This window comes from Triticum urartu, chromosome 4 (assembly GCF_003073215.2).
Source record: "Triticum urartu cultivar G1812 chromosome 4, Tu2.1, whole genome shotgun sequence".
Lineage (NCBI taxonomy): Eukaryota > Viridiplantae > Streptophyta > Magnoliopsida > Poales > Poaceae > Triticum > Triticum urartu.
Genome location: NC_053025.1, coordinates 312784415 through 312808432, shown reverse-complemented (window position 1 = coordinate 312808432; position 24018 = coordinate 312784415). Strand labels below are relative to the sequence as shown.

Sequence of the window (24018 nt, the reverse complement as noted above, 5' to 3'; positions counted from 1 at the left end):
CAAACACGCTGCCCTCAGCCAGCGTCGCGTTTCCATGGGTGACAAATTACCGAGCTATCCCCGAGATCGCGGCACGGGGCGAAGCTCCTTCTCAACCGAGCATGGATCGGCGCGACGGGGCGGGCAATCGGGGCCGGAGCTACGCGCGCGGCAACGCCCGAGGCCGAGGATGGCCGGGCCGGTGTGAAGACCGCGGCCGCCCCTCCACACAACCTCCTCCCTCCACCGCCCCCGCCGCCGCGGTCATCCCCAGCGACGCCCAGCCGATCGTGGGCACCTGTCCCGACATGTGCCCGGGTAACACCCTTCGTCCAATTTCTCTCAGCCTGCACGGAGCCGTTGACCTGTTCGGAGAACCGAAGCTCCCCACCGGGTTCTCGCGGAGCTGACGCGCACCATCTGTTCGACGAAATTACGCGATCAGTGGTCTAGCTTCATCAATTGGTTGACGTTTAAACTCATTGTTGCTAATGTTTCTGTTGCAGCTACAGAGAGAGCGCAGAGGGAGCGGCTCCGAGATCTGGCCGTGTTTGAGCGTGTGAGCAGCGACCCCATGCGCACGTCCCATTCCCTCGCCGTCAAGAAGGTGAGCCGTCCATGATCTCCAATTATCCATATACGCGTGGAGGTTATTCCTGATTTATACATGCTGTTGGTTCAGCCTGATGCTTTATGGGTAGTCCCTTTTGGTCCTTATGTGCTTGGATTGTTTCTATGATGCAAATGGTGAGATTAGTTTTGTTCCATGTGGTAGTTAGCCTGGCATGAAGTTTTGCTTAACTGAAAATTAGCGTTGGCAATGATAGGCTGCAGGTGAACAGTGGACTCTTTATGTTAGTTGTGTACAATTGCTGCGCACACCTGACCCGCATTCTTTTTGTCCAACCACTGCCGGAATACACACAGGCTGAATTTGCGATCGTCCTGAGATTGCGCCTGTAACACAGTTAGACTTGTACTCCCTCTAAAGAAATATAAGAGCGTTTAGATCTTTATGGAGGGAGTATTGTTGAGGGAAGTGCACATTACAATCCTGAACTCAATGCCGAGTTTAAGTTACAACCCCAAACTTCAAGGCTTGTTAATGTTAAGTATATTATATCTCCTCTTCCTATCAGATCGGTCTTGAGAGCGGTTTTTTGTAGCGCGAGCTACGCGGTACCCACTATCTTAGGCGTTCAATATGGGCCTCGATGCATAGAGATGTGTGCCCAGGAACGGAAGTTTAGAAGCTGTGTCTGGCGCTCAGCGCTTAATGGTCTGGCGCGAGTCAGGGTACTGTACACGACATGACGGGTCCGTCAGACTAGTCTGGCATGCTTTTGTCCATTCTTGTGTTGTTTGGACCCGTGGATTCCATCACGCAGTAATAAATGGAGTTGATCCTAATAACGTTTCAGCGGGATCCTCTGTGAACCACATGAGAAGCCACATCGTCATCTAGAAAAAAATCATGGTCTCAAAATTACTGCTGCCTTATATCCCTTGCCTCCTCCCTCCGAGAGAGATATGTAGAGAGAGAGTTGGTATTGCATCATATATTTGACACAATAAATTGTGGGGATTTTATAATTTCTATTTAGCATATAAATTCAGTACATCATATATTAAGCATATAATTTATAATTTCTATTCGGGCATGTGGTGAGAGATGTAGAGGTAGACATTTGATTGTCAACATGAAACTTTTTTCCTCATTGTAATTTGCAACAAAATATTCAGATGATAACCTAGTCCAACTTCTCGTACAAAAGAATGAAGAAATGTGTTTTTCTTTTCTATAGAATGTGATACTCTAGTACAAAAGTATTATAATAGTTGCAACTTGCATGGGAGCTTGATGCTGGACATCAGGTCAACTAGTATGAGTTTGTCTCATAGCAAGAAAGCCTGCTGCTGCAGCAACGTTTCAGTTCACGGACATGACAAGACTGGACCGCATCAGCTAATGAAAGTGCAGCGAACAGCTGCGCGCTCGTGATTCTGCTTTCCTGCACAAATCCTGAGGCAAACGAACGGTAAAGATAAGAGGGACCGTGGAGGCCAAGCTAGGAAGGAACTTCGCGATCGGTCTTTCCTGCACATCGGCAAGCTCGACGACAGGAGCACTCCGGGAGTCTTCATCGGCTACGCGGAGGGCTCAAAGGCCTACCGCATCCTCGACCCAAAGACACAGCGTGTGCGCACGGCGCGAGACGTCGTGTTCAACGAAGGGCGAGGGTGGCAATGGGACAAGGCGGTGGACGACGGCGCGACGCCGACGTATGACGACTTCATTGTCGAGTACGCTCACTTCAAGGAAGCCGGGGGAGCAAGCAGCTCCTCTCCGCCGGGCACGTCTACCCCGGCCCCCAAAACTACATCGACTCCGGTGCCCGCTACGCCGACGGCACCACAACTGGCGACGCCGCATACTCCAGCCCCGGCGGTCACCACTCCGGGTTCATCTTCATCAGCACCAGCTCACGCAGAGCACAACCCGATGAAGTTTGCTTCCCCGCTCACTCACGACGAGGAGCGGGTCGACGCGTGGTATGGAGGCGAAAAGCTGCGGTATCGCACGATGGATGACCTACTCGGCGACCAGCCGGTGCCGGGACTGATGCCACGTGACCTGGAGGCGCAGCTACAACTCGCGTGTGAGGACGGCGAACCACGGTGCTTTGTAGAGGCCGAGAGAGATGCGGCATGGCGCGCCGCGATGCAGTTGGAGATGGATGCGGTCGAGCAAAACCGCACCTGGGAGCTCGCTGACCTCCCTCGTGGTCACCACGCAATCACCCTTAAGTGGGTGTTCAAGCTGAAGAGGGATGGAGCCGGCGCCATCATCAAGCACAAGGCTCGCCTGGTGGCCTGAGGCTTCTTGCAGCAGGAAGGAGTCGACTTCGACGACGCCTTCACTCCAGTGGCACGGATGGAGTCCGTGCGACTTCTCCTTGCGCTAGCTGCCCAGGAGGGCTGGCGTGTCCATCACATGGATGTCAAGTCGGCATTCCTCAACGGTGACTTGAAGGAGGAAGTCTACGTGCATCAGCCACCGCGTTTTGCGATTCCCGGCCAGGAGGGCAAGGTACTCTGCCTGCGCAAGGCCCTCTATGGCCTACGGCAGGCACCTAGGGCGTGGAACGCCAAGCTGGACTCCATGCTGAAGAAGATGGGCTTCGAGTAAAGCCCGCATGAGGCCGCTGTCTACCGACGGGGCAGTGGAGGAAATGCCCTGCCGGTGGGCGTCTATGTTGACGACTTGGTGATCACCGGCACCAAAGATGCAGAGGTGGCGACATTCAAGGAAGACATGAAGGCCACCTTCCAGATGAGTGATCTAGGGCTCCTCTCCTTCTATCTAGGGATTGAGGTGCACCAGGATCACTCCGGGATCGCGCTTCGACAGTCCGCCTATGCCAAGCGCATCGTTGAGCTAGCTGGGCTCACCGGCTGCCATCCAGCTCTCACTCCGATGGAGGAGAGGCTGAAATTGAGCCGCGACAGCACGACGGAGGAAGTGGATGCTACGCAGTACCGACGCCTTGTGGGGAGCCTTCGCTACCTCACCCACACACGGCCGGACCTAGCATTCTCCGTCGGCTATGTCAGTCGGTTCATGGAGCGACCGACGTCGGAACACCAGCAGGCAGTGAAGAGGATCATCCGCTACATAGCAGGGACCCTCGACCACGGCCTCCACTACCCTAGGTGTCCGGGGGCAGCACACTTCGTCGCGTACAGCGACAGCGACCACGCCGGCGACATCGACACCAGCAAGAGCACGAGCGAGATCCTCTTCCTCGGCAAGTGTCTCGTGAGCTGGCAATCAGTCAAGCAGCAGGTGGTGGCCCTGTCTAGCTGTGAGGCTGAGTACATAGCGGCCTCCACCGCCTGCACTCAAGCGCTTTGGCTCGCTCGACTGCTTGGTGATCTTCTCGTTCAAGACACCAGAACGGTGCAGCTCCTGGTGGACAGCAAGTCCGCCCTGGCCCTGGCAAAGAACCCCGTGTTCCACGAACGGAGCAAGCACATCCGGCTGAGGTACCACTTCATCTGCAGCTGTGTGGAAGAAGGGAGCATCGAGGCGAGCTACATCAACACCAAGGATCGGCTCGCAGACCTGCTCACCAAGCCTCTTGGGAGGGTCAAGTTCCTCGAGCTTTGCTCCAGGATCGGGATGATTCAACACTCCCACAAGACGACGTACAAGACTTAGGGGGAGAATGTTGGATAAGTCTGTGTACTAGGGTCGTTGTGGGGCTGCAGCACATGGTCCTTGTGGCAGTTAGGATAGAGTTCCTGACCATCAAGGACTGGCAGTTAGGATAGCATCTTAGACTGGCATCTTAGACTAGCATCTTAGACTGGCATCTTAGTAGCATCTCAGCATATGCTTGGCTGGCTAGCAGCCTATAAGTATGTAACCCCAACCCCTCAGGTTGGCATGGCATTGTGTAAGAAATAAACCAACGAAAATTGTCCCAACTCTCCTAGTGTCATCCACAACTATCAATGCTCAGGTTCAAAGGTCTAACATATAGCAGCAAGGTGGAGTTGCTCCTCCACAACCTTTGTGCTGCTTCATTATCTCAATATTACCTGCCATGCTAGTTCCCATTTGTTTGATTGCTAATTTTACTTATGGCAGATCTATCTCTGTCGTTGTTTCCATCACTTCCACACTGAACAGGAGCAACACCTCTGCACAGCTAGGGGGAATGTTATCGGCAGGGATCAACGGGTATTAAAAGATCGGTGAGCAGAGGGGGTGCGGAGGGATGTCAACGTGGCTCTCTCCCCAGCTTCCATCTTGTAAGCATCTGCAAGGGCTTTCCAACCAGGGCAACCAAAGCAGGTGCAGTTTGCATCGTTAGTGACAAGACAATTGAATTTTTGGGCCGTCAGCATCTTCATGAGGGTGCACTAGAATGTGATGGTGGCATCAACTGGAACTTTAAACTTCTCTAAGAAGTCATGCCTTGCCCTGCAAGGGATGACCTGAGCAAAATTGAAAGAAAGAAGTAACTAGCTAGTTACACAATTGTCTTGTCATGCATGAAACTCAATCAAAACATGTTCAACTAAAACATACCGTCCTAGTGAGGAAGTCATTCGGCTGATCTATGAAGAACTTCTTATCCCTTCGGCATCTCACCGAACCACAGGTCTCACATGGGGCATCCATCTACTGCTTTCATGCATGAAGTTGAGAAAAATAAGCATACATAATTAAGATGCACACAAATATAATGCAACATAATAAGCAGTTAGTACGAAACCAGCGCTATCCGCCCACTAGTTATTAACACATACGTACTTGTAATAAAACAGTTCTACAAACCATGCGTAGTTCAAACATAAAACATGCATAAAGTTAAACAGTTCATATGAAATAGGTAGCGCGCGCTAAGCTAGTGGCCAGAGGGACCGGCCTCGTGGTCGTGCCTAGTCGACCTACGACGACACCCCTGCTGACCCTCCTCACGCTCCAAGGCATCCTCCTCTGCGCTCTTCCTGGCTGCATACTGAAGTAACATCATCTTGTTGGCCTCCACGAGTTTGTCATCTCTCGCAAGCTCGCTCACCAATGGGTCGAAGAACTACATCTCGGCCTCTTTGCTCTCCTTCTCCTCAACCCTAGTGCATATCCTCATGTCCTTAGGCGCGAGGAACATCGCGAACTCACGACACTCAGGGAAGTTCAGATTCGCCCCTTCCTGAAAGAACTCTCCTGCCATGGCATCATAAGCGCGCGCCGCTAACTCCGTGGTGTCCCAATGGCCAAGTTCGTGGACGACATTGTCCTTCCTAATGGTGGCATAGTTCTTATTTCCCTTTTGTCGCACACCACGAAACTTCGGTGCCATCTGTGACGATGCATATATATATAACTAAACAAGTTAGTAAAAAATGGGCATATTAACGAGAAATACAATAGTCTACAACTACACTATACATTCTTTCACCACAAGTACACTACTAGAAATACAATAAAATTACACTATCTAAAATCATAGTCTACAACTACACTACATTATTTCACCACAAGTACACTACTAGAAATTTAATAAATTACACTATCTAAAATCATAGTCTACAACTACACTAAAATTTTACACTACTCGTATACACAAAATTCGATAATTTTCTACACTACTATTACACTACACTAAGTAGAACTCACTAGCGGCGGCGGTAGACGGCGAGGAGTGGATGCGGAGGCGACGACGACGGCGACGGGGACTTCGGCGGTGGAGGCGACGGCAATGGGGACTTCGGCGGTGGAGGCGGAGGCGGTGGAAGCAGGGGAGGCGAGGGCGATGGGGGCGGCGGTGATTTAATGGGGATCGACGGTGTGGGTGTTGGGGGGGGGGTGTAATTTAATCAATATCTCCTGCGGAGGGCGGTGGGGTAATTGCGGCTGTGGGGTAATTGCTGGCATTGGCCTACGAGGCCAACGCCATTACTATCTTCTACACATATTGTTTTTTATATGTATATGGATGTTTAGTTTATTATTTTATTGTTTTATTTTCCTATTGTTTATTATATTGTTATTTTTACTAATTATTTTATTGTTTTATTTTCCTATTGTTTATTATTTTATTGTTTTATTTTCCTATTCTTTATTATTTATTGTTTTATTTTCCAGCATCAATCGATCTCATTAATCTAGCATAGATACATAATAGTTGAAGGATGAAAATAATAACACACACACACACACACACACACACACATATATATAAACTTCTAGTACTACAGTGTACACACTCTTGATCTTAGACTAAGAACATCATCAGTGTAATGATTCCCATGAGAAAAAAAGCTGCCACCGATCCAGCAGGGAGAACGAGGCCAAGCATAACACTAGCTAAAAGGGCATATCGAAGCATCTTGAATTTTTGGATTTGGCCGCGCATCACATCAGTCTTCAGCTTGTCTTAGTTCACCAATGGAGTACTCGAGCAACTCACTCATATCCATGTGTAGCAATATTTTGTCCCTGACGCCTATGGATCACAATACACACACACACACACACATATTAATGATCGCGAGAATTGTGCAAATTAGCAGAATATCGAGGTATTTTCTGTCATATATATTACGTACCTTTCCACGGTTACCGCAGATGTAGAACTCTCGCTCTGGATTACTTTGTGTGTGCGACATATGCTTATTAGCAGGGCGTCCACAACCGCAAAAAAGCAGCACAGGTGCCCTCGCTCGATTCCTGGCAGCTTCGGCGCCGGTGGCATAGCTGCCGGATCATCGAAGGGACGTCGCGCAGCGGCATGATTCGCCAGACAGGGCTGGCCGCATTGGCCGTGACGAGCGCATGTCGTGGCTAACGGGGCCCGATGAGAGCTCGGCCAAGGCGGTGGAGTCCCAAACTTGCGAGCCACGCCGACGTGGGCTCGAATGGGTGGCTCGTGCCGATTCGACAAGCTCCGCTGGGTCCATTGTCACCAAAGCAGCCGACTAAGAGGGAGTAGAATTTTGTGGAGAATGGAAGTGAATGTGAAAAGAAGGGGCTGCCAACATATATATAGGCACAACTTAGTGCTGGTGTTTCGGGCGAAGACACGACAACACAATGTAAAGTATTTATGGCGTGTTTATAAATCACACGACACCAATATGCTGCAACTGGTCACGACAACTGGGCCCGCATAGTAGTGGCGTAGGATGTATTGCCAGCGTCAGCAATAGCAACTTATAGTTGGCGTACCAATTTGGCAGACACCAGCACTATTTGGAAAAAATAGTGCTGGCGTTGATGAAAAATGGCGCGCCACAAACAGAAGTTGTGGCTAGCCGTTTTTCCACTAGTGATAAGGCGTCGCAAGGCTGGGTGGGCGTCACCATTGCGAACGAAGAAGATGGGAATTGCGGGCGTCGGTTAGGACTGCACCAGGTGTCAGCTTTGAGCCCTTATCTTTTCGACCTGGTGATGGATGAGGTCACAAGGGATATACAAGGAGATATCCCATGGTGTATGTTCTTTACGGATGATGTGGTGCTAGTCGATGATAGTCGGATGGGGTTAATAGGAAGTTAGAGCAATGGAGACAAACCTTGGAATCCAAAGGTTTTAGACTTAGTAGAACTAAAACTGAGTACTTGAGGTGCGTTTCAGTACTACTAGGCACGAGGGGGAGGAGGAGGTTAGCCTTGATGGGCAGGTGGTGCCTCAGAAGGACACCTTTGGATATTTGGGGTCAATGCTACAGAAGGATGGGGATATCAATGAAGATGTGAATCATTGAATCAAAGCCGGATGGATGAAGTGGCGCCAAGCTTCTGGCATCCTCTATGACAAGAAAGTGCCACAAAAGTTAAAAGGCAAGTTCTATAGGATGGCGGTTCGACCTGCAATGTTGTATGGTGCTGAGTATTGTCCGACTAAAAGGCGACATGTTCAACAGTTAGGTGTGGCGGAGATGCGCATGTTGAGATGGATGTGTGGCCACACAAGGAAGGACCGAGTCCGGAATGATGATATACGAGACAGTGTTGGGGTAGCGTCGATTGAAGAGAAGCTTGTCCAACATCGTCTGAGATGGTTTGGGCATATTCAGTGCAGGCCTCCAGAAGCGTCAGTGCATAGCACACAGCTAAAGCGTGCAGATAATGTCAAGACAGGTTGGGGTAGATCAAACTTGACATGGGAGGAGTCCGTTAAGAGGGAAGGACCGGAGTATCACCAAAGAACTAGCCATGGACAAGAGTGCGTGGAAGCTTGATATCCATGTGTCAGAACCATGAGTTGGTTGCGAGATCTTATGGGTTTCAGCTCTAGCCTACCCCAACTTGTTTGGGACTAAGAGCATCTCTAGGAGACCCCTTAAACCGCAACCCTTATAACCGGGTTAAGGGCCGAGAAAAGCGCATTTTAATGGCCGAAATTGGCTGCGGCCGAACAGATCCTGCAAACCCAAGCGGTAAAAGAGAATATCGGGGCTCTGTTCCGCAAACCCGCTCTGGTTTGCGGGCTCTGTTCCGCACGCTGCCGATTTCGGCCCTCAAACCGTAAAACCACACAATGCAATTGACGGCGATTTTGACAAATAAAACAGAAATTTCGAGAATTCAAACACAATTTTGGCGACATTTGAACATAGTTTTCGCGCCACAACCCAAAAGATATCGCACCCATCATCACTCCATCGTCATCATCATCACAAGATGAAGTCTTCACCGCACCATTGCCACCACCACTTGCCGAACCACCGCCGAACCTTGGCACCGCATGGCCTCTTGCGGCTAGCCTCCTCATCTCCAAGATCTCCAACCTTGCCATCATGCCATTCTTTGGTGACCTCATTCATCTCATTTCGATTCATGATCATGATCTTGTTCTCCTCTTGAGGCTTTGTTTGGTAGGAGTGGATTTGAGAGGTTTGGGGAGGAGGGGATTTCAGGGGATTTGGTGAATCCCCCTCTTCTACTCATTCCCCTCAGATCCCCTTGAAACGTCAAATCCCTCTCCAGCCACAATCCCCTTCATATAAAACAGGTAGGCAGAGATCGCCCTATTGAGTTAAAATGGTGTAAAACAGTTAAAAATCCAATCTTTACAGGTTAATTAGCATCATAGCTAGACAAACTTGCTATAAAATTGTGAATGACACCTAATAAAAATGTGACAGCAGTTCTTCACATCAAGAACATAATCTCTCATAGCAGCATGACTTGAAACCAATAATATCTTCATAGCAACATGATCTTTCACAACACCAAACACAACGCTATACAGGGTACTTTTGCAATAGCTCACAATCAATTACATATTTACAGACCAAGCAAGGATGAGAATGATGTTGTCATACAGATGAATTGCTCTTACGATGTCATGATCATCGAGTTTTTGAATGGCCAAAAGTTTGTCCAGATTGCTTCTCTAGTTGCCAAAGAGCCTACTAAAACAAAAGGAGATGAGTTTTTTAAATAGGCCAACAAGTCAGACAGATGACTAGTACAAGAAAGCTAAATAGGCCAACCGATGTTCTAGTACTCTGCTCATAACAGTTCGCTCAGCGAATTACAACATACAAATACACACAGATGCAACGACTAGAAGTCATCGTTCAAAGCAAGAGCATTCCCATACCCAAAAATGAGCAGGATTATCCCTTCATATACGAAACATTGGCGAGGATAGCGAGGACCTGGACACGTGTGGCGCCACTAAGCAACATGATAAGGACATCTACAATAGTTCAGACAATTAATCTCTCCATGTCACCTACAGACAGTGATATATACAAATCATACAGTAATCTATCTATGAACAACAAGATATACTAGTACGTACGTGGAAAAAAATAAGTGCAGAAATCTTGCAAGCAAATATGCTTAGACACGAAACAACCAGATTAATTAATCATGTCAAACAGATATGGAATTTAAACTTAATATTCTTCTAGAAAATTGACGGGGTGCTCTGCAAGCAAGTGATAATGAAAAAAGTTACATGTATTATGTATTATCAAAAAGACCTCACTATTACATCCAGACTTGATGGAACAATAGCATCCATCAAGAACAGACTTGAGCTTACAAACTGCAATTGGTTCATATCCCTAGATAGGTCCAAAGAATCCATCAGAATAAAAAGCAAGAGTATTAAAACTACCTCTATCAAAGACATTAAGAAATACAAGAATCAGACCAACAACTTGACTACCACATGACAAGTAACAAAAACAGTAAATGTCTATATGACAAGAAATTGAAGAAAAGAAACAAGTAATTTGCTTACTATTGTTTAGTCCAAGAAAACTTACCTCTAGATACAAAGAAAGAAGTGTGCAATTACTACAAGTGAATGTTTAAGTCAAGTACTTTCTCCGTTGCAAGATCCGAATTCCGTTTCACAAACGGAAGCCGATCAGCCATTTAGATCACCGTAGTCTCTATTCAGAAGGAAATTAATTAAAAGTGCACATGCATTCAGAAAGACACATCCACACCAGTATCCATTCACTCAATCAGAAAGAAAGAAAAAGGGTCTGAAGAAGAATGAATCCTTTCTCCATTAATTTCATTCACACGTGATTGACAAATTCAGGTAATGATAATCCATGAATTGAAGACAATTAGACAGACAGTCACCAGATATATACATAGGGACACGACCAATTAACAGTATGAGGAACAGAGCAGTATACTCACAGGGGCGCGATCAATTAACAGGAGAGCAGATGGAGATGCAAGGGAATTGTGCAGCAGCAGCAGAGGCAGAGGGATGTGGACGCTGCTCCATGCTGCTCCACCTCTACTACAAGTCCGGCAACTCCGGCATCGAGCCCTACATCGTCGCCCACGACTTGGTGACGACCGGTTTGGACGAGGCGGGGATCAAGCACCTCGGAGACCGTGTGGCCGGGGAGGAAGAGGCAACAGCCATGTTCGATGGAAAACCCTAGACGACGAGGGGAAAGGAGGGGAGGTGAGGACTTACCACCGGGGAGAAGTCTAGTACGCCGTGGAGGTACACCGGCGTCGAGGCGTCGGGCGGCATCTTGGGGAGGCGCATGGCGGTGGAGTCTTGGAGAGGAGTCGGGCGGCGGCGGCGTCTTCACGAGTCGAGCGGCGGCGTCTCCAAATCCTCGAGCCCCCCCTCCCCCCCTCGAGGGTTCTGAAGTGCGTGGGAAGACGTGGATCAAACGGGAAGCGAGAGGGTTGGGCCCATGTAACGTCGCGGACCAAACAGGTCGACGAGGTTTTGTGGGGATTTTGGACTCGCGGGGTTAATCCCTTGAAAGCCCCTCCGACCCACACGAAACAAACGAGGCCTGAGGGAGCTTGGCCATGGCTCTTCTCTCATTGGCGGGCCTTGCGCACGGTCTCCTCCTTGAGTAGTTGCCACTTCTCTTGCTTCTCTTGAGCCTTCTTCTCGGCCAACTCCTTTCTTGCCTCCAATATCTTGATCATCAATACCTCATTGAACTTGATCATGTGATCTAGCTTGTCCCGCAAGCTTGATGCCTCCGCTTCCTTCTTGATCTTGTCCTTGGCCTTCTTGTTTCCATCGGGCTTGTTCTTGTTTTTGGGCCATCGTCATCTTCATCATCATCATCCATCTTGGTGAGTGCACCTCTCTTCGGTGGGGATTCTTTGTCAATCACCTTCCACTTCTCGCTATCTTTAAGAAGTTCCCAACCATAGTAGCCTGGTTCGCGGGTCGGTGGCGCGTCCATGTCCCGGGGTCGATCGACCCCGATCGAGGGTTGGGGACGACGCCGGGTCGAGCTGGATCGATTGCCGGATCACGACCCCGATCGGTGGACGCTGACCCAGACTGAGGTGCAAGACTCCAAGAAGCAGAATGCAAGATTGCTAGAAACACATACGAATTCATGGGGAACTGATGCTTACCAGGCAATCTCACTAGGCACTGCAAAATACTGAACTCCGCCAGTAACCGGCCTGCCGGAGTCCGACCTTCCGCGATCCCCTGCTCGCTTGCCGGCATTCGAGCTATCCGCCGCCGTATGCGCATCTCCTGTCTCGCACTTACGCAAGCTGCAAGCCGCTTGGATTCCGACGCCGACTAGGAAAGTTTGAGGCAGAAGAATGGTGGGAAGGGCAAACAGGAGAACGTGGAGGCGACGGTGGGAGGCTCGGATCTTGATCCTTGCCGGACCGGGATTTGGGGATAATTGGTTGACAAACTCTTCGTGGAAAGTAATAATGGCAGATGAGAAAAATCACGCCATAAGGGCTGACTTGGCTCATTTAGTAATCTTTTTGTTGCGGAATTTTTCCCTCCGCAATACAAGGAACCATATCAGATCGTAAAGGGGATTCTTTCCCTCCAACTTCATCGGGATTGTCTACCACGAGTCCATGACCCATGTATCGTACCGAGGTCATCGACCTGAATCCCTTTGGATTGCGATCCGTGTCCTGATGTCGCTTGAAGCTACGTCGGTATTTCCCCAAAGAAGAAGGGATGATGCAGCACAACGGTGGTAGGTATTTCCCTCAGATACGAAACCAAGGTTATCGAACCAGTAGGAGAACCAAGCAACACAACGTAAACAGCCCCTGCACAGAGATAATAAATCCTCGCAACTCGACGTGTTAAAGGGTTGTCAATCCTTTTCGTGGTACGACGCCTCAAGATAGGCAAACGGACGTGAGATAAATTTGTAGTAGATTGATAGATCGAACGCCAAATAAAATAAATTAGGGAAAATTGCAGCAAAGTATTTTTGGGTTTTTGGTTTAGTAGATCTGAAAATAAAAGCAAATAAAAAGTAGATCGCAAAGGCAAATATATGAGAAAGAAGACCCGGGGGCCGTAGGTTTCATTAGTGGCTTCTCTCAAGAAAAATAGCAAACGGTGGGTAAACAAATTACCGTTGGGCAATTGATAGAACCTCAAATAATTATGACGATATCTAGGCAATGATCATTATATAGGCATCACGTCCAAGATTAGTAGACCGACTCCTGCCTGCATCTACTACTATTACTCCACACATCGACCACTATCCAGCATGCATATAGTGTATTAAGTTCATGGAGAAACGGAGTAATGCAATAAGAACGAGGACATGATGTAGACAAGATCTATCTATGTAGAGATAGACCCCATCATTTTATCCTTAGTAGCAAAACGATACATACGTGTCGTTTCCCTTTCTGTCACTGGGATCAAGCACTGTAAGATCGAACCCACTATAAAGCACCTCTTCCCATTGCAAGATAAATAGATCAAGTTGGCCAAACAAAACCCAAATATCGGAGAAGAAATACGAGGCTATAAGCAATCATGCATATAAGAGATCAAAGAAACTCAAATAACTTTCATGGATATAAAAAGATAGGTCTGATCATAAACTCAAAATTCATCGATCCCAACAAACACACCGCAAAAGAGTTACATCATATGGATCTCCAAGAGACCATTGTATTGAGAATCAAGAGAGAGATGAAGCCATCTAGCTACTAACTACGGACCCGAAGGTCTACAAAGAACTACTCACGCATCATCGGAGAGGCACCAATGGAGGTGGTGAACCCCATCCGAGATGGTGTCTAGATTGGATCTGGTGGTTCTGGACTCTGCGGTGGCTTGATGAATATTTTGTTGACTCCCCCAGGGTTATGGGATTTTGGGGGGTTTTATAGAGCAAAGAGGCGGTCCGGGGGCACCCGAGATGGGCACAACCCACCAGGGCGCGCCTGGGCCTCCTGGCGCGTCCTGGTGGGTTGTGCCCCCCTCGGGGCACCCCCTAGGCGCAGCCAGGGCCCGTTGTGTTCCTTTTGGCCCATAAAAATTCTCCGTAAAGTTTCGTGGCATTTGGACTCCGTCTGATATTGATTTTCTGCGATGTAAAAAACACGGAAAAAACAGGAACTTGCACTTGGCACTATGTCAATATGTTAGTACCAAAAAATGATATAAAATGACTATAAAATGATTATAAAACATCCAAGATTGATAACATAACAGCATGGAACAATAAAAAATTATAGATACATTGGAGACGTATCACGTCCCTGATTAGCGTTCCGAAGATGTATACCCCTTGTCAAACCATGTTCCGGAGGGGTGTTGACCCGCGACCCTCGACCCCGTTCCTCGACCCGGGCGACCCGGATTCCTGGTAACTATGTTCCCAACAACGCTCTAGTTGAAATGCCTTTTTACCAGAAGCTTCCACATCCTTGTACCTTTCTTGCGCAATTTTGTCCTATACAAAATGAAAACAATGTCAAATTATGCAACCACTCCGATGACTACAAAAGATTTGCACAACTTGCGACATGAAAACAAACTCACATAATCGGATTCAATGGCACCACTTGGAGGTTCATTGCGGACTTGCGTCAAGCAAGCAGCCCAACGGCTACAAATCAGCTTGATCACGTCCCAACGACCTTGGAGAGACCGAAAGGTGCGTGGCGTCCTGTTGGGATACTTTGCCATCATGCGGAGGTACTGATCCTCTATCATTTGCCAATACCACTTGGCGGTTTGGTCGGTGTCGGTGCACGCATCAAGAGACACCGATTCCCAAGCCTTGATCAAGATTTTATCTTCCAATGGCGTGTAGTTCTTCATCTTGCGCGTGATTTTGCTTGCACTTCGTCGAACACCCCCTCATCAACCTCCTCCACATCATCTTCTTCCTCATCATGACCGTGCACGCCACCATCCATCTCATTGTAACCATAATCAGCGATCGGGGCTTGATCGATGTCGACGGTGTTGTCGTCCAACATTTGCACGAAATCGGCAGTCGCATCATGCAAACCAGCGCTACAATTTCGCTCAACAAGTCACGAACACGCGCAATGGAGAAAAGTGAAAGAAGTGCAAGAAATCGAAGCATCAGACCTCGCGCCCATTCCGTCGAACACCTCGGGGGTGGCGGCAGCAGCGCCGTCGGCGGGCATCCTGGGGGTAGTTCTTGCCGGGGCAATCGGGGGAGGTGTTGGCGGGGTAGGTCTTCTGGCGAGCTTCTTGCGTTTCGCATCGAAAACCTTCCCTTTCTTCGTCGGTGGGTGCCCGACCAAATTCGCATCGGAGGCGGCGGGTGCGCGTGCCTTCCCGGCGGGTGCTGTGGGAGCGCCGCCCTGGACGATGACGTTGCCCTGCCGCTTGCGGGGTGGCGCGGTGGACCTTTGAACGGCGACGGGCGCGGCATGGCCGACGACGAGATCTATCGTAGGGGGTGGCGCGTGGATGACATCCATGGTGACGGCCGACGGCTGGGAGGCTTCCATGGCGGCGGAGGGAAGCCGGTGAAGGTGCTTCTGAGCGGGCGGAGGGAGGTGGTTGGCGGCGGAGGGAAGAGGAAGCGGGACCAACTGCGTGGAAATGTCCCTCCCACCAAATCTCACAACCGATAGGGGTCGAGCTCGGATCGGCCTCCCCCTGTGAATCTAAAGGTTCAGGGCGAAGATTTTCCGCTCCTTGCAATTTTTTTTATAGGTCGCGGGCCGATACGGTGTCTGCTCGGGCCACTTTTTCGCCCGAAACTGTAAACGAGCGGTTATTTTGCGGGTTGGCGCGTTTTTAGGGGTCTGCTAGAGATGCACTAAAAACTTTGTTGTTGTTGTTGACTTGTTGTTAAGGGACAGAGGTAATGGGTAGAATGACCTGCTTTCCGGAGAGATAGAGGGAAGATGATTCCAATATGGCATGTGGGACTAACATTTTTTTAGTTCTTTGCTGACCGGAATGGTACGTCACAACAAAACCACCTTCCAATCACCTCAAGGGAGTAAAATAGATGGTTTCATTAGTTGGGACTGTGTCCTAATGTAACACCCAATATGCGACTATATCCCACACATGTTGAGGCACGACTTAGGGGCATAAGCGCATATTGAGCCCGTCACAAGAATGGTTATATCTTCGCACATATCATTTACTAAATAGATGAGAATACTAGGTAGAGGCTTACACTCGCCACATGTCTACACCATATAGTGCAATCATTCATACATCATCCAAATGAAGACAGGGTCCGACTACAGACGAAAACAAACGATAAAATGACATAACCGACCCTGCTACAGACCCCGAGATCTATCCGACTAAGAGCGACTACTTATCGTCCGAAAACGAGACGTACATACGCCCACGATCCTCGTCAAACTCCCACTGGAGCTCTGTGGCATCACCTATGTCTGTCTCATAGGTACCTGCAGCTGTATTTGTAGTAATCTGTGAGCCACGAGGACTCAACAATCTCATTCCATGATATCAAGACTACCAAAGCTTATGGGTATGGCAAGGTTAAGTGGTGAGGTTGCAGCAAGCACTAAGCATGTATGAGTAGTTAGCTTACGAGTGCAAGAATAAGATGAGTGACTACGCATATCGGTCGCAAATTAACATGATCAAGAAGTGATCCTGAACTACCTACGTTTCAATCATAACCCCACCGTGTTCTCTTCCCGAACTTCATCGAAAAGAGACGATCACGGTTACACACACGATTGGTGTATTTTATTTGATTTAGTGTCAAGTTCTCTACAACCGGATATCATAAATTTCCAAGTCGCCCATAACCGCGGGCGCGGCTCTCGAAAAGATTAAACCCTGCAGGGGTGTCCCAACTTAGTCCATTATAAACTCTCACGATCCGCGAAGGAAAATCTCCATCTCGGGACAACCCGATCAAGCTCGGAATCCCGGTGCACAAGACATTTCGACAATGGTAAAACAAAACCAGCAAGACTTCCTGACGTGCCGACACCCCGATAGGAGCTGTGTGTATCTCGTCTCAGGCCACGATCGGATGGGACAAGCTACGAGTAAAACCAGACCTCGAGTTTCCCCGTGGTGGCCTGGCAGGCCGCCCGTTTTGGACCTGGCCCGGTTTGTTGATTAACAATCCTCGGGTTAATTACTCCCTATGCAAATTTTAGTTGTTATTAGGCAAATGGTAAAACCAAAGTTGGGCCTTGTTGGAAGAGTTTTATTCACATCGAACTGTCAAGGGGGGCCCATAAACCTTGTCCGTGTAAGGAACGCAAATCAAGAAACATAACACCGGTATGACGGAAACTAAGGCAGCATGAGTGGAACAAAACACTTGACAGATGTCCGTGTAAGGAATGCATCTACCGGATCCTGCGGGCCTAACCGTCCCAACAATCCCGAGCAAAGGGTCACCGGAACTTCGCCGGAGACCATGCCATGGCGGAAGTGCCTCGGGCTCCGGTCGATTCACACGAGATAGGGAGAAAACGAGGGGGAAAAGCGGTGCATGGGAAGAGCATGCTCACCACAGGCACGCCGTGCGCCTGGACTGACGAGAGGTGGTCGGAGGCGACCGGAAACGATGGAGAAGGTGCGGCGTCCGACGGGGAAGAAGAGGATGACAGGGAGGTAGTCAAACGAGGTCGTGGAGGTGTCGCGGAGCGTGTGGAGGAAGAAAGGGCCGGCGTTGAAGCTCTCCTCGGCCATGGCGCGGGCGGCGGCGGTAGAGGATTTGGTGTGGCTTACCTTGGCGGCGGCAGGAGGAAGAGAAGGGTGGAATGGAGGGAGGAGGAGGTCTAGGGCACCGGGGTGGTCTTATAGCAGCCTAGGGACGCCTCCGGCCGTCAAATCAGAGGAGGTGCCGACGTGTCCCTGCTGGATGCTCTGCCGTACGAAGGGAAGAAGAAGAACATGGGATCGGCGCTGGTGGGCTGCTGCGGGCTGAGATGAACAGGTAAGTGGGCAGGTGCTATCTGGGGCTGGGCCGGCTAGGGAGCAACACAGGAAGGCCCAGGGTGCTGTAGAAGGATGCCCTCTCTCCAGTCTGTTTTCTTTTTACACATTTTCTCTCCATGCTGTTGTTGAGGAAATCGTTAACTGGTAGCTGCTCGGTTGGCTAGCGAGTAGGGGATTAATAGGCTAATCGGCAAGTTAATCAATTAGTTGGATGATTAATCAGTTTATCGGCTACTCGGTGACCCTACGAGTAGGGATTAATCGGCAAGTTAACTGGTTAACCCGACGAATTCTTAAACAGAGCGTAACGCATACAAAGTTAAGTGACACATTGTTGACACTGGCTAGAAAATCATGAACTGTCTACTATGTGAACATTGTAAACTATCTACTGTAGAAAAGCAACATGGAGCCAATCTAGCCACCAACATTCTTACAAACCTTATCTATGCTTTTTTCTGTTTGTCTGGATGACTTTGTTGATTATATGTAAAGAGGTTATTAATAAAAAAAACTAGCAGGAGTCTGTGATTTTTAATCCCCTTCTAACCCTTGGTTTCCTGCTAGTTTTGCAGAACTATCTCCTCTACCGGCACACAGGCATCAGATATACGCCCTCTTCCAGTCTTACGAGAAACGATGGATTATCTTTTGCATTTACTAAATTCTTCAGAGTACCCATTTGAGATTGTTCATGATTTCATATTTGATAGAACAAGGTCTGTGAGACAAGATCTTAGTATACAGAATTTGGTGAATGATCAAGCTATTCGCATATATGAGGACGTGGTACAGTCCAATCCCGATTCCTTCCTCACATCTTTATCTTGTTACTTTTACCAGTTTTCATGGTACTTCGGCTCAAATGTTCAATTATGTAACACAAGATTTTGATTAGTTTAGATTATTATTCCTAGAAGCTAATTTTGGTGTGGTAAGGTGGAACTAGTTTTGCTTTGTGTGATCTTTCTTAAATTAGATGTTCAGTGCTTACAGAGCAACCATCTTTTCTTCCGTCTAAAATGGCAGCCTTGTTTACCTAGACTTTCATATGCAAAGGAATCAGATAGAGTACATTATCCAGCCAAATGATTGTTTAGATTCTCTTTATTTTCCAGAGTTGTTTAAAAAAATATATGTTCCTTCTCCAACTATGCTTAGATTAGTTCTCATGCATTTTCTTCATTTGTCTTAGCAATTAAGTGTCTTTTTGTACTTTAGATGCTACTATCTTCCATAGCTATGTTTCCGGGCATCAGTTCTGTTTCTAGCTGGAGGAATATAGTTGTGTGAATTGTAGACGATAGTATTCTTGCTCACAGCATTTATCTAATGCTTGCCCACTTCTGCAGATAAAGTTTCATATTCTGTCCCATCAAAGACTTGCGAGGTCTTGCCAGAATTCTGATGCATCTTCCTTGTGTTACCTGAACACGGAACAAATGATGAAATGCCTTCTTTCTCTGTTTGATATGTATCATACAATTCATAAAATCAATTCCCAAAGCAATAAAGAGGCCGGGTATTATTCCTTCTTTGTGCTTCTACATTTGGGTTGCAAGATACCCAATATGGTATGTTTTTCATTCTTATGCCAGCTAGATATCTGATTTGCATTATTCGCCTATGCATGATCGTTATGCTTTCCGTTACCCTAGCCTAATTTTCTATTTATCTCCAGGCAAACTCACTCTCTTTTTGGTACAGCCAATTACCAGCTTCAATAGTACGATCAAAGGAAATGATATTTGCTAGAACTATATTGAGGTAACTTACACATGTTATGTCTCATTGTGTATGACCTTTTTGGTGCATGCTCCCATATCTGTTCGTGTAACTCGGTTCAGGATCTTCATGGCTTTCTTTTCCTTTTCAATCTCCATTATATGATTGTGGACATCTAACAAGTGTCAATTTCACATTCACAACTAACTTCTTTCATGTCCTTTTTGTAAATAACTGAAATGATGCACGTCTCTTTTGTTCCTTTCTGTAGATGCTACCACCTTGGGAATTTCAAGCGTTTCTTTTGCATGATAGCAGCTGAAGCAACCGAGCTTCAGTTGTGTTTGGTAGAACCTTTCCTCAATGAGGTAAGTACAGATGAATCCTTATTCTTTCCCATCTGCATTGACTTCCGGACCCGTTTTATTGATGCAGCATTCATTTCTAACTTTTAGAAGCATGTTTACTTATTACTAAGATATGCATTGCTGTGGCTTTTGATGCCTATTTACATTTCTGTTTTCATCCTTTCAGCAAGGAAAAAAAATACATTAAGTTTGTCGTTGTGTCATTGGGAAAGGCATATCAACATGCAAGGCTGAGTGTTTGAGTTTTAAGTTGTAGGTACTTGTGCATTTTGTAAAATTCTCAAAATTTTCGTGAATGTGCACCATGTTTAAAAGAAAAGGCTTTGCAGCCTATTACATAGGTTCAAGTGAACCAGAAACACAGGGGGGGGGGGTGTCACTGTAGCACACCTCTGGCGGCTAGAGTTTACAACCCAATTTACATAAGCATAATCTGAATGGAGGGGAAGATGAGGATTTATAGCCATTACAACCAAGAGCAGGTGATAAAGCGTGCCGGACGTTGAACGGCGACGTGGAAGCTTCAGGGAGACGCCCGATGCAAGATCGACGGTCGAGAGTGACACCAGTTGGCGATCCCCAAAGTTCATGGATCCAAAGTCAACTAGAGGAAATAGCAAAAGGTAGTTGTTCCCAATCCCTAGAGGAATTGAGGCCTTGAGAGGTAGTCTTCTCCAATCCCTAGGGGAGGAGGCCTTGATATCCACTTGGGTGTCTTCTCCTAGGTCTTGATCTCCAAGAGGAGTAATAGATGAGCAAAGCTCTCTCAAGATCTAATAATATGCTTTGCTAACCCTACTAGAGTATTTATAGTCTAGGACTAGATGGGAGGGGGGGGGGGAAGAAAGGGGAAAAGGGGGCCTGGGCCGAATTGCACGCAGGCAAGCCCGGACGATCCAAGTAGGTACCCAGATTGTCCGGCAGGGTCGTAGCCGCAGACAGGAGGCCGGACGTCCGGGCATCTTCCAGATGATCCAGGCAGGTTCCTGGATGATCCGGCTTCGGGCTCGGCCTCCGGGTGCCTCCGGGTCGTGTAGCCGGATCATCCGGACAGGAGTCCGGATCGTCCGGGAAAGAGTCTGGACATCCGGGCATGTGCAGGAGATTTGCCCAACTTGTTGTTCTTCTTGGCGTTCCGCTTGCGTCAATACTTGGCCTTGGTCCTTAGCTTCTCCATGGTTGTTTCCTTGGTACCTGAGCATGCAAAGTGTTTCCGCTTGAGGTAGTAGCCACGTCCCAAGTGCATCGAAGTGGAAATCACTAAGGAGAGAACTCACCTCGGTCTCGATAGCTCTTGCACGTGCTCTTGTCATCGGTCCACTTGGTGCTTGGAGAGTTGGTGTACTGTCCATGGGGATGACCGTAGGGTGCTCCGCACGAGTAGGTTCCCACCAGAGCCGCCCTGGGAGATAATGCGGGGGTTCTCTCCAAACTTTCCTGGGGGAGACTTGTATGAAAAACTCATATTTAGACATTTCAAAAAAAATCTGAAATTATTTGACAACATTCATGTGGGGTATGTTTACAGCTCTGAAAAAAATCAGCTCAAAACTCAAATGTACATTTAGGATTCAAAAAAGACAAATTCGTATGTGAATAATAGCAGCTTTGGGTGAATAGTACTTTGACACTATTCACATTTGATTTTGTCCTTTTTGTTTCTATTAATGTAAGTTAAATTAGAAACTGAAACTTTTTAAGGTTGTACATCAAACATTGATGTGTGTCTACAAAAAATTTGAGAATGTTTGGACATGTATTTTTTTTTTCAAAAACATTGATCTCATAGATCTCATCTGAGAGCTCATGATTGATAAGTGATGATTTATCAATGTGCACCATGTTAAAATTCTCGACCTGTAAAAAAGTGGTGCGGGTTTACTTGGTCATACTTTTGCATGATTGTTTGTATGTGCTGATGTTATAGCATGATGTGTGTTTCTGCAATTAGATGTTTCTAATTAAGGAAAAGCAAATGTACATGTTTGCTCCACCTCCATGTTGCCTTGTTTATCGATTTGTTTATAATACTTTATGTACGATATTCCTTGTGTATAAAACGGAAATGGGTGCTGCATATTGCCTTGTTCACAAGCCGACATATTGGTACATGCCTGGTTATGACATATCAACTTGTATTTATCCTGCTTTGCTGCTGAAGGTCCGTGCTAGAGCATTAATACACCTCAATCATAGCGGCTACAAACTTCAGCACTATCCTTTGACACATCTGTCAGATATCCTGATGATCGAGGTATTAAGCTGGAATATCCAATTTCTTACTGCAGCTGAACATTTAGCAAAACACTAAAGGTGTACTCCTACCATGAACTGACCATTGAAGCTTATTGCCTTCCTTTAGGAGTTGGAGCTGGAAGATCTCTGTAGAATATGTGGGCTTGAAATTAGCAGAAGCGGGGATACTAAAGCGTTTGCTCCCAAACAAACAACCTTCAGCCTACCTACGCCATTATCTAAAAGTACTGGCATTTACATCTCGAGGGAGATCGAAAGATGATAGAGCATTGTTATGTATGTTTAGTAGAGTGCACATCGGATATACAGTGCATGTGGCACTTGTTCTGCTGTAATTCTGCTGCGTGTAAAAGTTTGTAACAAGAACACGAAGGCAATTAATACAAGAGAAATAGAGGCTAATAATTGCTCTGCTGCGTGTAAAAGTTTTTATGATTTTACTGTTCACCGGGATCAGATGAGCCCGGGAGTAAATGTGTCGGGTGTAAGATGTGTATTGGCCTTCGGGCTTCGGCCATGTATCAGCTGTGGTGTTAGTGTTGTTTTGGCTGGATACCTAGTGCCTGTTGGGAAGCTCTCCAGTCTTGTAACTCCACTCCGCATGAGGAGCTGGGTTCGATCCGCTCCCTGCAATTGTGCTGGTGCTCCCTCCGCTCCGGGAGCTGCAGTTGGGGAGCTGGGTGTATCCGAACAGGGCTCTAGACTCGGTTGGTGTGCGCTGTGTTCTGTGCTCTGTGGGGGTGCCTATAAAGGCGGTATGGTTGCTCTGTATGTGCTCTGTAGGTGTACCCCAGTGTTGCAAAGTTGTGGACAATGTTACTGCTGCTTCGGTTGCTTCTGTTCGGTGGCCATGCTCCAGGGTGCTTCTGGTTAATTTCCCGAGCTGGAATGTTAGGGTCTTGCCTCCAAAAGACAAAGCTCAACAATGTCGTGTGCCTTCCAAGAGAAAAAGCTCGACAATGTTGATCAGTTCACAGCCGCCTTCTTGGGTGGGCATAGGCTGTGTAGCTACGCGCAACGGCCGGCAGATGATACTAGGGGAGGAATCTTGCTGCTTTAGGATGATCTCCTGGTTGAGGTATCCAACATCACCAATACATTGTAAAGACACTTTCTTTGACGAGCTTCTAAGCCAGAAGCCGCCTTCAGGGATGGCTTGGCTTCCCTTTGGAGATTTCAATCAAGCTAGCCATACCCGTGTGGCGGCACGCCGCGCCCGCCGTTACGTTATGTATTGATACATTATCCTTGAAAAACATCTCTTTTTTCTCACGTGGTAGTAGTGTCTGCTTATATGGTAGTAGTAGTGTCTGCTTATAGATGATAGTATATATGTTATTATATCTATATATATTTCTATGTTGATGTAGTGTCTTTGTTTATGTCTTGGACGATTCAGAAGGGGTTGGTTGGATGTATGGCATCGTACCTGCTAATGCTGCACCTGACCACGGTGCCACGCTCCTTGGACTAAACAATTCAAATGGGTAA

The 24018-nt window shown here is 47.6% G+C and overlaps 1 protein-coding gene across 2 annotated transcripts; it reads left to right on the top strand.

Moving 5' to 3' along the window:
- LOC125551566 (SAC3 family protein C-like) lies at nt 1-22943 on the top strand. 2 transcript variants are annotated; one of them, XM_048714817.1, is made up of 8 exons: nt 1-297; nt 486-586; nt 18746-18967; nt 19531-19752; nt 19860-19945; nt 20175-20271; nt 22433-22525; nt 22634-22943. In XM_048714817.1, the coding sequence occupies exons 1-8, from the start codon at nt 102-104 to the stop codon at nt 22787-22789; spliced, it is 1173 nt and encodes a 390-aa protein (XP_048570774.1). In that variant the 5' UTR covers nt 1-101; the 3' UTR covers nt 22790-22943. The 2 variants fall into 2 exon arrangements, with proteins under 2 accessions (XP_048570774.1, XP_048570775.1); XM_048714818.1 differs by lacking the exons at nt 1-297; nt 486-586 and adding an exon at nt 4703-4840 and having other exon boundaries at nt 18754-18967.
- The last annotated feature ends 1075 nt before the right edge of the window (nt 22944-24018 follow it).